Source organism: Morchella importuna (assembly GCF_003444635.1).
Source record: "Morchella importuna strain M04M26 chromosome Unknown Morimp01GS040, whole genome shotgun sequence".
Classification (NCBI taxonomy): Eukaryota; Fungi; Ascomycota; class Pezizomycetes; order Pezizales; family Morchellaceae; genus Morchella; species Morchella importuna.
The window spans coordinates 5,273-23,063 of NW_025763437.1; the positions used below are offsets into that span (position 1 = coordinate 5,273).

The 17,791-nt window shown below is 44.3% G+C and overlaps 3 protein-coding genes across 3 annotated transcripts; all 3 read left to right on the top strand.

Annotated features, from left to right (window-relative positions):
• Positions 1–9,670: 9,670 nt before the first annotated feature.
• On the top strand, positions 9,671–10,083 carry LAJ45_09893 (uncharacterized protein; the record flags this gene model as incomplete). Its single annotated transcript, XM_046119424.1, has 2 exons — positions 9,671–9,763; positions 9,826–10,083. The coding sequence occupies 2 exons, from the start codon at positions 9,671–9,673 to the stop codon at positions 10,081–10,083; spliced, it is 351 nt and encodes a 116-aa protein (XP_045967275.1).
• Positions 10,084–14,249: 4,166 nt separating this feature from the next.
• Positions 14,250–15,952, top strand: LAJ45_09894 (uncharacterized protein; the record flags this gene model as incomplete). Its single annotated transcript, XM_046119425.1, has 9 exons — positions 14,250–14,431; positions 14,492–14,591; positions 14,650–14,746; positions 14,815–14,988; positions 15,042–15,112; positions 15,170–15,242; positions 15,414–15,492; positions 15,546–15,669; positions 15,725–15,952. The coding sequence occupies 9 exons, from the start codon at positions 14,250–14,252 to the stop codon at positions 15,950–15,952; spliced, it is 1,128 nt and encodes a 375-aa protein (XP_045967276.1).
• Positions 15,953–15,961: 9 nt separating this feature from the next.
• LAJ45_09895 (uncharacterized protein) lies at positions 15,962–17,321 on the top strand (the record flags this gene model as incomplete). The annotated part of the gene is made up of 5 exons (XM_046119426.1): positions 15,962–16,288; positions 16,567–16,709; positions 16,776–16,902; positions 16,955–17,052; positions 17,126–17,321. 5 exons carry the CDS (start codon positions 15,962–15,964, stop codon positions 17,319–17,321), a joined length of 891 nt encoding a protein of 296 aa, XP_045967277.1.
• Between the last annotated feature and the right edge of the window lie 470 nt (positions 17,322–17,791).

Here is a 17,791-nt window from a genome sequence, read left to right on the forward strand (position 1 = left end):
TCCTAAAAGCTCTCATGGTCGTTCTCCGGAGTATCATAATAGTCTGAGTCGCTAGTATCAATTATTTGTTCCACCTCAGGTAACTAAATTGCCTCAGACTCCTTTTGTGCTTCAAAATTGTCAGTATGATCCTCGGGGAAATGAAATTCTACCCTCCGAGGACTGCTCCTCCCAGTGGAGATTTCGGAAGAACCGAGAAAATCTTTCCAGGTTATTTGGGTAACAGTTGTCAATTGACTAGTCCGAGTGCAGGCTGGCAGTGGGGTTAATAGTAAGGAAGATATCTCACACTCATCAGTCTCTCCATCTTCTTCAAGCCGTGTTGGGAGACATAGGTGCTTTAGTACAGGAGGTGCTGTACTGGAGGAGTGCTTGGAGGGAGCCATTTTGATGACTGGTAGGAATATCCGCTGTACTCTACAAGCACTCGCGATATCTTCAATTAGAAATCAATTATTGGCGAAAAGATTTGCGCCGCTGTATTCATATGACAGGGATCATCCGGTGTTACCATTATTTCTGAACTCAACCGAATCATTTATCATCACTCGTTTTACTGCACTTTCTGAAGAGATACCGGGTACTCTTAGAGCAATCTAGGAGTTTGATTCCACTTTGAAATAATAGTAATGCAGTCACTACCTGCACTAATCTAACCACAACATATAGTTCAGGTTTATTCTGGCGTTTGATTCCTGGAGGACAAACCTTAAGTAGATGTAGTAATATCGGTGTGTGTATTGTTCATTGTATGGGGTGTGTTCTGCGAAAATGAAGAATGGTTCATTGTTCAGTTGGATTTGTTCGATGATAGTATATTGAGTTGATTGAGCTTGTTGGGTTTCGGCGAAATGTGGGGGGGCAAGAATTTCTGTGGTTAGGATTCTCACGAAGCAGAAGTTCAATACGCTTTGTTGGGACATTACAGATATCCCGGATCGGTTGGGGGTATAAAGACTTGTGAAATTCTTCTTTTCCTGCCTGCAGTGCTCGGTGGGGTAAAGGGGCGTAAGGGGGTTGTGTATGCCAGGTTATGAGTGTTTTACTCCGGTTACGAAGATTGTTTCCATTTGTTAAACAAGTGGTTTGGGAGGGATAAGAGTTCAAAATTCAGGTACCAGAGTGTCAATAACTTGCCGTACAAATAGATATACGATAAGATTTTAGTATATTCTGCGGTCTACTGACACACAGGATCGTGTTCCAAAAAATTTTATCGGTGTTGTTAGGATTGTAAGTTGTTAATATTATATATAAGAATTTAGTTTATGAGTATATTTGAAAATTTTCTTTAGGTTTCGGGGTTAGCGGCTCTCAGACAAAACTAAGATGTTTCAAAAGAATTCAGTGTGTGGGTCGGAAAAAATAATCCAGTAAGTTACCAGAAGTAATCCATTGCCTTAAAATTTTGAGCAACCCTAACAAGGGGATATATAAAACCAGACTGCAACAATACACAATATGAAATGTCGGTCATGGATCGTCACTCACATATTGGGTTTCAAGTATTGCGAATATCATGGTCCGAGATTGAAATCCGAGTTACTGTTAGAAAACACACCCGGGCGGTAAACTGAAGATCAGAATCCGAGTCGGTGCAATAAAACACACCGGAGTCCAGGAGTTGGATTCGTCCGATGCGGTAACCTAGAGGTCGGAATCCGAAATTCCTGTATTCCATCGAAGCGGAGGATGGGGAAACTCGGCATCGTTAAATTTCGAGCGCCGTCATGATCATGAGGTTGAGACGGTGCGTTCGGTACCATGCAGGCATCGATCGTGGTACCTGACCGATGAGTGACGGCGCCGGAATTGCTGCAGGACAGGCTGCCAAGACTCACAGGGAGTTACCCTACCCAACAGTCCCCAACCACCACCTACGCCCCTGCCATCACGACCACCACCCCCGGTACCTACATATTTGACGATGGCGATGGACTCGGGGCGGCCTATTTAATCCGTAAGCACGGAATTGGGAATTGTGTGGCGACGGTTCCCGGGCAACCTCAAAATCCTGTCCGACATTCTCCTACTAGAGTTTCGGTGTGTAACCCTAGCTAACCCTAGTTAACCCTAGTTTCGGTGTGTAACCCTAGCTAACCCTAGTTAACCCTAGTTTCGGTGTGTAACCCTAGCTAACCCTAGTTAACCCTAGTTTCGGTGTGTAACCCTAGCTAACCCTAGTTAACCCTAGTTTCGGTGTGTAACCCTAGCTAACCCTTGTTAACCCTAGTTTCGGTGTGTAGCCCTAGCTAACCCTAGTTAACCCTAGTTTCGGTGTGTAGCCCTAGCTAACCCTAGTTAACCCTAGTTACGGTTTTTAACCCTTGTTAGCTTTATATTGATACCTGTTGCTATACACATATTGGACAAACTATAACTCTCAACCATGAGACAGTATTTCCTTCGTTAGGCTTCAGAAGCATTTCATGTAATACCTGCGGCTGCACCTATCTCCCTTGCCATGACACCCAATCATAATATCACGCTAATATTGTCCACCTCCTATGCTCGACCGTAGCTCGGTCTCCTTGAGCCTTGCGATGGACCATTACCGCCATCCATACAGTGATATCTGCTGCCAATTCCTCGTCATCTTCCTTCTATTCCAGGTTCTATTCAATCGTTTCTCCTATCACTCCTAGAATGTCCACTTCGTTCGGTACACTTCTATTCTTCCATGTAACCCTCATCCTATAATGCGTTGCTTGACATTCAAAAGTCAGCAGGAGCCTTTCAAAGGGCTAGAGACGCGTTACAGCTGTTATCTATATTCTGACTCATGTTGAAGTGCAAACCTTCGACGTAATATCCAGTTGTACAAAATCAGAGGACAAACCAGATCCCAGGGCAGACTATGTATATGAATTACGGATATATACCATCGACGAAATGAGGATTCTTTGTACCACGCATCTTTTCCTCTTTGTAATACTTCAGAAATATCACGTACAGGATTTCCGGAACCTGTAATTGCCAACTGCCTGTCTGAAGTCCATTGGAGCATTCTAAAATGCTAACCGAAAACAAAAAATCTTTACCGTATAGTTGTCAGGGATCACTTATGAAACGGTTCTTTTCGAGTTAATAATTGAATTTGTTGGCCCATTTATCACATGTAAGAAGCACATTCATCCCACACAGGATACCCTTCGCCATATAGTATTTGATAGCATAAATAAGGTTTAATCTCACTTATATAATACAATTTAAACCTAGTCGCACAAGCAAGGTCTCCCAAAACCTTTAGAAGGCTTTAAACGTATTCACGTATGTTCTAGAACTTTCAGTCAGATTTCAAGTTGTATTAAAAGGATTGTTTGCTTCTGGCCAAAATCTTCAAATATTAACTATAAGACATTCTAGTTGTGGCCAAGGCTCCTCAAGCAGTATATAACAATTGAGACGCTCCCCGGTGTGTTTAATCATTAGTTTGTATTCTGACAACGTTCTATCTGAACCGCCAACTGACTCCGGTACAGGTGTTCGGTATTCGGTGGAGGTTTTGGATAATATCCCTGTACAGCATCCAGAGAAAACAGGGCAACCCCTGAGGTTCAAGGGAGTAAGCGAGAAACGAGGATCCACGGGAGATTTGAGGAGACAATCCACCTCAGCAGCTGTCTCTAGAGACAAGTAGAAGTCTCCGGGGACATACGGTAGCTTGCTGATGCAATCTAATACGTTAAACTATAATATCCGGTTCCTGTCAATCATATATGGTTTCAGTTGTAATCATGCTTATATAATTGGATTGATTTGCGCTCTTTAGACTGATATGCAGAGGGTATGCTAGTTGCCTGCTTGTTTATCCTTACTACTCCTGTATTACTCTCAACTTCTTCGGTTGGCCCTGGGATAGATTTATTGCCCTGACGCCTCCTGAATTTGCCAGATCAGGTGCTTTGAAATCTGAGTCACGTATGATGTACCGGTTCCTATATGTCGGTACCCCATTCTCTCCTGGATTACACTTCTCTACGGTACCAGGCTATAGGATTCAAAATCCCCCAATGAGATTACCAAAACATCATGCTGAAGACGATCTCTACTGCCTCCATAGCACCCACGACTGCACCGATAGCATTGGTCTATTCAATATCGTGATACCCACCTAATACTCAAATGATATGCTATTTAAATATCCCAACTAACTCCAATAATGTATACGGAGAAGAACAAATCCTCCACTATCTGCTTTAGCACTCGCGATTGTTTACAAATCCTGCTCTCCCTCCTTTCATAATCCCTCGCTACAAGTAATCCCAGCTACTCCCCTTACTCCTCCCCCTCCTCTTCGGTGTCAATACCGCGAGGTTGGGCATTAATCACTCTTTACTGGGTACTGTCGGAACATACCCGCCCTCCTGAAGCACTCGTGCCTGTTCTCTGAGCATTTGGAATTTGGCACAATCCGCAACCAACGCTTCATTGTCCCCGTTGAAATCCTCCTCCGGTAACACCTCAATGGTTACCCCCTTTTTATTTCGTATCTATTAGGGTAATCATTTAGAATACCACTCGCAATACCGGCATCTAGAAGTATAATTCCTTTTCTCAAAGGTTGTCTTTGATTACCTACAAGGTCGCCTCCTGGTTCTATTTATTTCTCATCTTCTAAACGTTGCTCATACTGTTGAACGTTTCTAGTAGTGTTTAGATATCAGTTGGGCAATCCCGTATAATCCTAATAGCTTCCGGCATTGCTCCCAAGTCACTCGCCATATCAATGAGGGTATCGGGCCATACTTACTCACAAAAGCCACATTCTTTGACTGAAAATTATTAGGCTTCAAGTAACTCCCTGTTAACTACGTGCGGTTGCCGTACTAGATTGCTGTCGATATCAGGCAAATAAGGGTAGGAGTTATGGGCTATGGGAATTCGGGATCCCTAACCCCTAGCATTCTTACCCCATCGAAAGATTTAAAATACGATATATAGATAATTCCCGGAACGACTGTTAACAGAGTGCTTGCCAATTACTTTGCTACGGGGTAAAGAACAATATTTCCGGTACGTGGGAGACGACATTCCGTTTCGAGATTACATGAAGGAAAAATCGATCTAGGGCATAGAAGAAGTATATTAATGTAGAAAAATAAGTGCAGAGGGGCTATACTGTGAGGGTGTTGGGGGTGCTATCTGGGATGTCGGGGTGCTCTCTGGGATGCTGGCAGTGCTCTCTAGCATGCATTCTGACTGGGTGGGTGCTGCTCTCCTTTGTTTACGTATTACTTTCGCGCCCCGACAAGTTCCTCTCTAAACTGTTGACCACTAATACTAAAATTTTGAAAAGCATTGAGGGGCGAGATGGAGTCGAACCTGTACCACATCCACCGATACGTCGCAAGAAGTAATTACCTCCGCTACAACAGCAATTGGTTTCCTTTGAGCGTTGTCCAGTGCTCTGGCAGTTCTTGATTGTATGAGGTCCCTTTCCAACAGTCTGAGACCTCTGCATCTAACATTAAGGCGAGGGCTTGAGGTTCATCATACAGTTCATCTGTAATGGAGCCTTTTCAACTGTCTGGTGTATGAGTACACACAGGGCCCGGTTACATGCTGAGAGTTATTGTTAGAAGCCAGTTGCACAGTGACATGCAAGTACCGGCAGTGTGGTTAGCTACCAGCCGTCAGAGTAACTACATTCTGAGCGCTAGGAAGAGGATCTACTCATGGGAGCAATGACTGATGAGTCTGTGCCTCGCCAATGATTAGAAGGCAGCCAGAGTGAAGCTCTGAGTGCTCGGCGATCCTCTACATCCTCTGAGCATGTGAAGTCCGCCGGTAATGGAAGGGATTACGCCTGGGAAGTCTACAATAAGCGAAAGCTCTACAGCAATGATTAAGCTTACACCTGAGCGGCAGCTCATTCATGCAGGCCCCAGTTGTGTGGCAACAAAGGCTGCAGGTGTTACAAAGCTTTGACTAAGGGTGGTTGCTTCGGAACCGGAAGCACTCGCTGACGCTTAGAGAGAAGCGCGGTAGCGATGGAATTGCTTCCCTTCCGCTGGAAGGCAGCACCGGAACTTAGTAAGGAAGTAGGAGCAGAGAACAGAGTCCTTTGGAGTATAAGTACTCAGGATCATTCCCGCCCAACTGTCCGGAATCCTCATCGAAAATTATCAGAATCATCTCCTATTATCGGTAGCAGAGCCCTTAAGGATTATTGAGTTCTAACGATAGTATCTTTGAATAAATCTGCACCTGATTTCTATCTTCCACGGCCGCATCTATTCTATTGGATTCTAGCGATACATAGATAGGCTGCCCCCGTTACATCATCCTCATACTCCTGAAAGCTCTCGTAGTCGTTCTTCGGAGCATTATAATAGTCTGAGTAGCGAGTATAATTATTTCTTCCGCCTCGGGTACTTAAATTGCCTTAGGCTCCTTTTGTGCTTCAAAATTGTCAGTATGCTACTCGGGGAAATGAAATTCTACCCCCGAGGACTGCTCCTCCCAATGCAGATTTCGGAAGAACCAAGAAAACCTTTCCAGGCTATTTAGGTAACAGTTGTCAATTGACTAGTCTGAGTGCAGGTTGGCAGTGGGGTTAATAGTAAGGAAGATATCTCACGGTCATCAATCTCTCCATCTTCCTCAAATCGTGTTGAGAGTCATAGGCGCTTTAGTACATGAGGTGCTGCACTGGAGGGGTACTTGTAGGAAGCCATTCTGATAACTGTTAGGAATATCCGAAGTGCTCTACAAGCACTCGCAATATCTTCAATTTGAAATCAATTCTTGACGAGAAAATCTGCACCGCTGTATTCATGTTACAGGGATCCTCCGGTGTTACAATTATTTCCGCACTCAACCGAATCATTATTACCACTTGTTTTACTGCACTTTCTGAAAAGGTACCGCGTTCTTTTATAACAATTTAATACTTTGATTCCACTTTGAAATAATAGTAATGCAATGACTACCTGCACTAATCTAATCAAAACATAAAAATCAGGTCTACTCCACCGTTTGATTCCTGTAGGACAAACCTTGAGTAAATGTAGTAATATCGGGGTATGTATGATTCATTGTATGAGGTGGATTCTGCGAAGATTAAGAATGGTTCATTGTTCAGTTCGGTTTGTTCGATGATAGTAGATTAAGTTGATTGAGCTTGTTAGGTTTCGGCGAACTGTGGGGGGGCAAAAATTCCTGTTGTTATGATTCTCAAAAAGCATATGTTCAGGACGCCTTATTGCAACATGATGGATATACTGCGCCAGTTGGAGACAGGAGAGACTTGTAAAAGTCTTCTTTTCCTGCCTGCAGAGCTTGATGGGGTAGATAAGCATAAGGGGGTTGTGTATGACAGTTTATTAGTATTTTGCTATGGTTACAAAGATTGTTTTCCTTTATTAAACAAGTAATTTGGGAGGGATAAGAGTTCACAATTCAGGCACAATTGTGTCAATAACGTTCTGTACAAATAAATATTCGATAAGATTTTAGTATATCCTGCAGTCTATTGACACACATCATCGTCTTTGTAAAAAATTTTATTGGCGTTGTTAGGATCGTAAGTTGTTAATATTATATATCATAATTTAGTTTCTAAGTATATTTGAAAATTTTCGTTAGGTTTCGGGGTTAGCGGCTTTCAGACAAAATTAAAATGTTTCAAAAGAATTCAGTTTGTGGCTCGGAAAAATTAATCCAGTAAGTTACCAGAAGTAATTAATTTTCTTGAAATTTTGAGCAACCCTAACCAGGAGATATTTAAAACCAGAGTGCAACAATACAGAATATGGAATGTCGGTCATGGATTGTCACTCACATATTGGGTTTCAAGTATCGCGAATATCATGATCCGAGATTGAAATCCGAATTACTGTTAGAAAACACACCCGGCGGTAAGCTGGAGATCAGAATCCGAGTCGGTGCAATAAAACGCACCGGAGTCAAGGAGTGGGATTCGCCCAATGCGGTAACCCGGAGGTCAGAATCCGAAATTCATGTATTCCATCGAAGCGGAGGATGGGGAAACTCGACATCGTTAAATTTCGAGCGCCGTCATGATCGTGAGGTTGAGACGGTGCGTTCGGTACCATGCAGGCATCGATCGTGGTACCCGACCGGTGAGTGACGACACCGGAAGTGCTGCAGGACAGGCCGCCAAGACTCACAGGGAGTTACCCTACCCAACAGCCCCCAACCACCACCTACGCCCCTGCCATCACGACCACCATCCCCGGTACCTACATATTTGACGATGGCGATGGACTCGGGGCGGCCTATTTAATCGGTAAGCACGGAATTGGGAATTGTGGGGCGACGGTTCCCAGGCAACCTCAAAATCCTGTCCGACATTCTCCTACTAGAGAGCTACACGAAGGCGACTGGCAACACCCGAGCCACAGGAGGCATTGGCAGATGAGAATTTTCAGCCAACCTCGAACGTACGACCTTATACGCGAAGTCAAGGCCCAGCGATCGATATTGACCGGGCTCACAAGCGACAACGGAACAGGCGGGACTAAGCTCGATATCTTTCCTTACTCTATGACTTTTTCCCACAGGGTTTTTATCATAGAAGGGTTTTAACGGTCGAGGACGACGTCTAGGAAGGGGGAGTAGTGTTACAGGAACTACGGAACACTGTCCTAGAGGCTTAGAACAGTGAGGATTACAAGTGGCGGGGTATGATGCGAGGACGGTCGGGTAACGGAAGGACAAGCATAGAGAGGTATCGGGTAGTGTGGGGGTACGCGGTGTTACCACACTAGTCCTATACTATTATGACGGCACGCTTACTATTGGGTGTCTCACCCGAAATAGAATAGGAAGCGGGGCTTACGGCTGCAGGCTGTTCTGCTTAGGGAAGTAGGTCTAGGATAATAGTATGGTACTGCCCGATGACTGGCAATTGCAAAGTTCATGGTTACGTGTCGGAATTAGAATGGAGGACGGAACTATGCGGGGGCGCTTTTCTATCTGGGTTATCTTCGGGAACGTTATCTTATTCTATTATCGTTGTGTCAGTTAGTATTAGAAAGCGGGCCTTGGCATAGGTTCGAACATGTATAAATAGGGCTTGATTATGCGAAGACTTGAGGGTATCATCAACCATCAAGTCAAGGGAATCCGGTTTACAATATCATCAGTTTAAACGCTACAGAATTATCGCTTAGCACTGGCCATTTCCCCAAACAGTCACCGCCGAGGGACGGTGAAACCAAGCTTGATTGGTTGGAAGTTGCCCAAAGACGTCTGGAAGTGTTGATAGCATCGAGAGGCAAAGAAGATGTATACTACGCCCCGCGCTTTGGTTTCTTAGGGATTGGATGGCTACTCAATCTAGTTTTACACAATCCAGGAAAAACAAAGACCTATCATTTTCCTCGGTCACAACTTGGGGGGTGGGGGGTCTTAACCAAGAGGGTAGGCACCTCATATTCATCCTCGCATTATTCCATGATCATACTTTACTTTGGAGCCATCTTTCGTTGTTCTTTTTACTGACGCCTATACATAGATGCTCTGTACGGCTGCCCAAGAGCGAGCAGAAGCAGAGAGATCATTATACTTATCTTGCTATGGGCTATTCTTCTTTGGTGTTCCACACAGGGGCTTCAATACGGAGACTCTGAGAGATTTATGCCCAGGTGAAGAGGGTAGGAAAATGATGCATGACCTAAGCTTGGGTTCTACGTTGATGAAAATGTTTCAGGATGCCTTTCGTTATGATTTCAGACATCCCGATTCTGTGATCATTTCGGCGTACGAAACCATGGGTACAAAAACGTTTGTCGAAGTGGGCTTTCCCGAAGATATCTGTTTACAATTTCTGCTGCCTACTGACTATCAAGTTGATAGACGGAGGATGGACACTGGGAACAGACCAGTCCTCCAGCTTTGATGGTACCCCAATACTCAGCAACAGATGCTCTCCCGACAGAGAACCGCTACGACCACATCCCGCTCGCTGCTGACAACGAGCATTTGATCAAATTCAGTAATGGATATAACAGTACTGATCCCGGTATTGTCCGGGCAAGAATAGATAATCTCGTTCAGGAAGCCCCTGAGGTGATTCGTAAACGTTTTAGTGTACTGGAGAAAGAACGTATGTAGCAGAGCACCCCTAAGCCAGGATGTGAGATTCCGTGTGCATGTGAATACTAAGTTTAGATAAAAAGGGAACCTTCAACTACAGATCAACATGTATACAACTTACGATTCTACGAGTCCTCTGGAATCTCATTCGAGGAATTTGGATGTTATTCCTGATTTTCTCCCAATACCAACCCTTTGACATTTGCTCCCTTGCTAGCGATAACTAGTGTGGTTGAAGGCGTACCCTCATACGCGTAGAAAACAGAAGCGGGGACGATTATTTCGTTGTCAATGGGTGTGAAAGATGATCGGGGAAGACACTCCTTTATTCTCAGTGGTACCAATGGGAGAAAGGTGGTGGTGAGAATACTTGTAGTTTATTACATTGGTTATATACAAAGGAAACGTCGAAAACAATTTTTCTTCTCTGAACCCCTATTTATCAGGAACATAGTTGAATCGGTTAAGAAATACAGCTTGCAAGGCTCTCATTCTAGCATGCGACTTTTGGACAACTTGATTACAACATGATGTATTTACTCCATTATATTGAAAGCCACGTATATTACTACTTTGGACGTATCTCCTGTTGAGAACGTCTTCATCGCAGATCTCAAATAGCCGCCTTTAGCTTTTTCAGAGTACTGATACTTAATACACTTTATTTAGTAGGTATTCTTCGGTGTTATCGTTACCATAGACCTCAAGACCTTACAGGAGGTTGAGTACGTACGGATACGCCCGTCAAAGATGAACTACGGAGAGTTATATAGCTCTCTGAACTGAACGAGTTGAGTAAACGACCCGGAATGGTCAAGCCTTAGAGTCTATCCACACATCTAGCGACGGGCATAACACACAACAAACAGATACCTAAGATGTTTTGTATTACAGAAGGCTCGAGGTCTCGTAATCGATCATACCAGGGCCATGTTTTGTTCAAAGTCTCAAGACCTATGGTTAGGGTTGGGTTGTATCAGGGTTTGGGTTATCATTATCGACAGTTTAAATGATTATAGGCCAACGCGACCGAGACAACATCTAACCCCACCGCAAGCACAAACCAAAACACAATCTTCAACAATCGCTAAGTCAAAGCCTATCCCAAATCCACTGGCGGATGCTGGGCAGTTGTGGAGTGAGTTAATAATCTCAGAGTAAGACAAAATCGTCTTTTTGTCATGCCTTAATTCTGCGGATCCGGTTATTGAGACTCCAGATCCATGCCCAAAAGGCTAACAGCAGGTTTACGGTACCCACCCATCAGATCTCAATATGCAATGTGTACAAGATATAACACAAAAGCAAACCCGTAACGCGTAGTGAGAAGATGATCCGTGTTTTGTTACACCTATATCACACTTCTGGATTCTGATATAGACCTGCTAATTCATGCGCATCATGAAATATCACTCGATGGTTTAGAGGATCCGGACAGTAGCCCTAGCCACTGCATGTGATATATTATCTGTCCACCTTTTGTTGCACATACGCGTAGAACATAGAAGTCTAACGAAATGAGGTTTACCGTTCAGACACGTAGCCGTATGTGCGGCTGACCGTGAACGTGTGATCCCAACGTATCACAGGGCTTAGCTCCTCTTGGCGTAAGTGTTATTCTGCGACTACATGAATTATGTGTCCTGGACCGTCGCTCGTAAAGCTGCTTCTCGCTCACAGTCTTCTACCACCAACACACCCACCACCAGTCCATCAAGCATGAAGAAAAAAACGCCGGAAGTGCATATATATGCTTTTGGAAGCCCAAATTATTCAATTCTAGAGATATCAACCGATGTATCATCCGCCGAGCGATTAAAACAGCGGCCGTGTGGAAGGAGTTCTTTGGCTTTCCAGCAGCTACTTGAATGCATATAGTGAGGATGGTCTCTTAGACGGCAAAAATTACCGCACCTCCAAGTACATGTCTATGGGAACCTTCCAACTAATCACATACCTGTCGTTTCTAAACAGATACAGAGACTCAATGGTTGCTGAAAAGACTCCTGAAAGGGAGACTTAACTCCCCCTTAATCCGGTGTCAAAAACAGGGATGGATGGATATCAGAATATAAAGAACCACATGATACATCCAGCATTGAATAGGCGCCGAAGTGCTGGGGAGGTAAAGGGAATATAATAAGATCTTATCCTGGTTCTTTACCTGTGGGAAAAACCAAGTTCAGTAGGGCAATCCTCTATAATTGACAGGGACTGTGTGGGTTCCGTACACTGGCGGAGTCGAGTCATGCTAGCGCCGTGAAGTCCTTCAAGTACAGGGTCACCAGATACCATCCCGCATTAACCCATATACCGATACAGCAATTCTATTATGTGGACAGGTCGTACCTTCTTCAGCAACGTTCTGTATAGGGCTTGGCCTAAGCTTTGCTTATCATGAATAATGCCTCATATTCTCACCGGGGGTCATGCTGTTGTCTTTACCACAAACTTATCCTCCCCCAGGGCAGATCAACAGGTGAGCATCACAGATTGAGAAATATAATATAATTTTGTATTTGGTGGCGTCAGATTACTATTGGGAGCGAAAATCCCCGCGATATTCAAGCAAGATTTTACACACCGATGGTATTGTTGTGTTCGGCGTGGCCGAGAATGGCCTGAGCATGGTTTCCCCACTTGATAAAATCGTTTCACACAATTACAGCCGCAAACTTAATCTCCCACATTAGTACCGGATGGTCCTACGAGGGCAGAAGGCTTCGATGCTTTCGAATCACGGGTACTTCCAGGGACTAGGTTAACAGATCGGAAGAAACGGAATTGAAGTAACGGAATTAACAAAACTGTCGACGAGAACTTCAGCTTCAGCTTCCACGGAGCTGGAGAAGCAACAAACAGATAGAACTTATACAAAAGAAAGGCTAATAGGCGTTTCTTCAGACCCGACTTTGTGTTACCCCGTGACTACAGATATCTCCAGATACATCTTTAGAGGTGGTTTGGTTAGCCGGTTTGGGCTGTTTGAGACACTGTTTGAGACATTTTCAGGGTTAGGGATATTGGCTAAACACGACCTGAGCAGCTAGCGCAACCAAAGGATACGTTATTAAGTATATCAAGAAAGGGTAGACTAACTAGGAGGAGGTGAACCTCATTGGAAAATTGAATATCAAGAAAAAAATTTGGTTGGGAGGAGGTGGTCGCGAGTTGGCCACTGCTAGTACATTACATATGGATGCGGCAACGTATTATCAACATACCCTTCGGAAAAGAAGGTAGACAGCCTTAAAGCAATCCAGGCATTAATTATTGCCCTAGGTAAACAAGGCTTGCACATACCATCCCTCCCATCGTTTCTATTTATTATTTTGCATTTGAATCGAAAGTGGTTTTAAAGATCGGTGAAATGCGCAAAGCTTGATCTGAATCAGCCAATCGACGGCCAGAAGAAAGAATATGTTTCTCGCTTTTCGGCTGGACAATACTTGTAACAACACCTCCCAATGGGGCCATGAGCATCTTATTTCTTATTCCTCAGCCCTACGTCGTTCGCAACTTCCTCATCTTACATTGCTGTGCCTGCATGTGTGCTACCATTGTGACCTCTTCATGAGACAGTTGTGGCGTTTCGAAGCCACAAAAGATAAGCGAGCGAATCAATAACGATATAAAGCTCTGCGGCGTCTGAAGGTTCATCGAGGTAGCCGACGAAATACTTTCCCGAGTATGAGTTAGCTGAAATTCCCAGTAACATGAAATATTTTGCGCTCGTTTATTAGTCGTAGTGTTTGGATCGTTCTGATAAGCCTGATGGAAAATCTGACATACACGATTTCCTAAGCACACTATGAACTTCAGCTCAATTGGGATCCAGTACGAGTGCTCTTAATCCAATTCGGACACTTCGGGAACACCTAATGGAGAACTGGATAAGCGATAAATCATTTGCTAATGTCTCAGCTTATGGAAATATTGGATAAACCTATAGATTTCACGAGAAGCTGAGCATGAGGGCCCCGATATCAGAGTTTTGCTCTGAGCGGAATTAAAACCCTCAAACAAATTAATGTCAATAATATCATTGACAACGAAGGGTACTTAAGAGCAGGTCTATCCCGCTCTTTACTATCCTCCAAACCTTCATCACTCACCAACACATTACTCTTACTCAATCCAATTCCAAGATATCTTTATTCAGATAGTTATAAACCATTTCCTCAATGTCAACCGAAACTACACCCGCAGCACCTAAGGTGATGACCGGTAATGATACCGCGCAGCAATTCGATAAGGTTTCTCAGATCATCAGAGGAGCCATCATTGCCTCGCTTCCTTGCGCCTTTGAGCAATTTATCACAATTTCCATCCCCGGTCAGATCATCGATACCACTCCCGGCAAAGCGTGAGAGTCCAGTCTCCCGAAATATTGTTTATCCCTCCAAACCGACTACTTTGGCTATAGATATGTGCCCTCGGCAAGGCCGAGTAGTGGCGAGCTCCACAAGATCCGTGTCAATGAGGCCAGGCTTGTCGATTCCATGATCCCTCTCGACACTATGATGGTAGACATCAATCTCTCCCAATGTTAATAATGTAACTCTATAATGACTGGCAGTACAGTTGGGACCCACTGGGAAAAGTGTGTCCCGAAGTTACCTTGCGGCACTCGACTACCTCGTTCCGAGCGAAACAGAGCTTACGCTGTCCCTTAACAAAGGTTAGTAATCAACGTTTCCAGTATTTAGGAGTCAAATATCACGGGCCTTAACTCTAACATCTGAACAGACCAAGACAATCAGCCACCCACCAAGTATGGTGCTGCGATGAGGTACCTCAGAAAACCGGTTGTGGGTCCGGTAGGTATGCCGACCAGGACTCCTGTTGATATTTATGTGGAAAAACAAGCGCTGTTCACCTTTGCCCAGTCAAAGTGGGACGCAATTCAAGACAAGAACGCTGGTAGTTTCAAGCTGTTCCAAAATTGGTTATATGCAAAGCTGATACCTTAGTAGCGGACTTGGAGACCAACCCTGATGAAATGACGGCTGAAGAAATGGAAAAGAGAACCACCTGGATGAGAATGGTATAGCGCTCAAACCCATACACCCATCACGTACGGATTCTAATATAGGTGAGGCAGGCCAAATACGAGCTTCAAGCTCGCTGGATGGATTGGGTTGTCAATGGTGACAAGATTCTTGATCATAATTTTGGTGAGATTTGCCTGCGCGATCCTACAATAACATATAAGGATAATTACTGAGCCATAAAACTAGCTGTTGTGGACATCTCGACTGTCATGTCACGCATTGAGGCGAGCAAGGTATGATTTTTCGCGTTCTTCCAACAATAAAATATATAATTAATTAATGAAATGTATTAAGAAGCCGTAAGAGCGTCCAACATCTTAGATCTTGTCGACGGTACTCAATGGGCCCAAGTCAAACTTGAGCCTCAGCACTGGTACGCATCCATCAGGAATCAAGTGCTTTTCTAGTTTCTAAGTAATGTAATAGGGCTACGCTGTGCAAAGAGAAGACAGATTCCTGGGTTGAGAATAACCCAGTCTCGGCTGCAGTTCTGCAGCGAGAGATTGATCGCCTGAACCTTCTTCTCGCGGCATATGGGGGTTTTAAAGACGTATGTAGCGGACAGATCATCGAGGGGTTCTTCTACTTTAACTAATTATTTGTAGTGGAATGACACCAACATCACCGAAGACCAAGGCACACCAGCTGAGACAGCGGAATCAGCGCAATACTCAAAGGAGACATATCTTAATGTCTACCGTGCCGAAGAGGATCTCAAGAAAGCTAACGTAGAGATACCGAAGAATGATACAACGATTGCTACCGTAAAAGAAAAATATAAGAATGCCGTCATAGCTCTGGACGCAATGATCAAGGCCGACACAGCTCAATGAGATGCAAAGATGAAAGCATTAAAACTATCTTCCGGGAAAGGGATCAACAACTCAATTCAAGCAAGGCTAAGGAGCATCAAATCACAGATCGGCCTGCTCGAAGATCGTCTGAAGGAGAGTACCGAGTCAGTTGGCAGAGATATCAGCCCTCACCTTGCCGTCAACCAGAAGGGGGAGGAATATAGCCTTATCGATGCTACGGAGGCTCAGAGTGAAGAGAATAAGAACCTTCTCAATGGATCAGCAACTAGGCCTAACAAGAAGCCTGATCCATGGACCACAATCTCATTCGAACATGACGCCAAAAGCGATTCGACTGCGAATGAATCTAAAGCAGTAAGTGGCAAATTCAACCTGAAGTTTGGCGGCTTCTTCGGCGGGGCGTCAGTCAGCTCTGCATACTCTCAATCGAGCCAGTCTGTATCCCTCGAGTGACTCATATCGATATTGTGTACGTCTGACTAACCGCTCCACTCTGTGCCTTGAAAACAGATCATTCCATCATGAAATGGCGAGTTCCAAGATCAAGGGTACATTGTAAGTGATAGTGATATAGTTATCCCTTATCATCACCTCATCGTGAAATAGCGGCGGTGTGCGCTGACGCAATATAGTTCGGCTATGATGGTTCGAATCTCCAGACCTTGGTAAGACTCATACTCACCTCACTCGCTGGCGGAGAGCTATTATTTACTCCTAGCAGGCTTCACAGCGAGCTTTTCCATGGTTATGAAATCGATGCTCCACAAACAACCAAGTAAGGATCATGCCGCACCTATGAATTGTTTGTGTTTCAGTGCTGATGTTACTCCTACGCTTCTAGACTTAGTCCTGGCGCACCCAAAATTCAGTCCTTGTTAGCCGCAAGAAACGACGAAGCGTTGGCAGAATATGGGCTTTTCCCAACATACCCAACTGCATTCATTGTTGCTGCAAATACCGAAATCGAGGTGACTCTTCCCCTTCACTACACACCATTATACATTTCCTAACAATATCAAGATTGCATGTGGAGAAGCCCATGCAGATGAATTCATGAAAGCATCTGCATCAAACACAAACATGGCTGTTAGATATGGCCCTTGGGGCGCGAAGGCAAGGTAGGACCAGAAACTCGCCTGACTAGATGTGGTCAAGGAATTGTTCAATTATATACTGATCTCCGAACCCCAGCGCAAACCTCAAAACTGAGAACTCGAGTTCCAACTCAAGAATGGAGGCCACCGCAACCGGAATGAAACTCTCATTCCAAGCACCACAGATCATTGGCTGGGTCAGCGAGATCTTGCCACAGTTGCCCCGAGCTAAGAAGACCCCAGAGGGAGGGATGACCGGAGGCCCTATCGCACTCTTCAGGAACCATGATTAGATTTAAATAGACATCAGAATCATGATGGCTATAGGTGATGCTTTTTAGTGAGTTTGGGGACATTAGTCCGATCCATGAAGTAGTCGGTTTTTTTCGATTCAGAATGTATGCGCAAGAGAGGAAGATTTGTGGGAATGGTTAGTGAGATTAGGATAGTTTTTGTTTTCAAATACGGTGTAGCGTATTGCAATTAAGGAGATTTAATTGATAATTTCAGCTTTTCTACCCACGGCATCTCGTAAAAATGCAACAAAATTTGGATGAAACAATACTTGTATCATCACTCTTACTGCGATTTAGACAACTGCGTAGAATTAATGAGTTAAACACAAGAAAGAGCGATTTGAGACTGTTGGATATTTGGCGTTTTAAATGATGTCCAACGGGTACGGGTGAGATGTCATGTCGAGACCTGTCCTTGTCATGTCGAAGACAGCTGTCTAATGGCAGCTGTCCGATCCGTGACTATA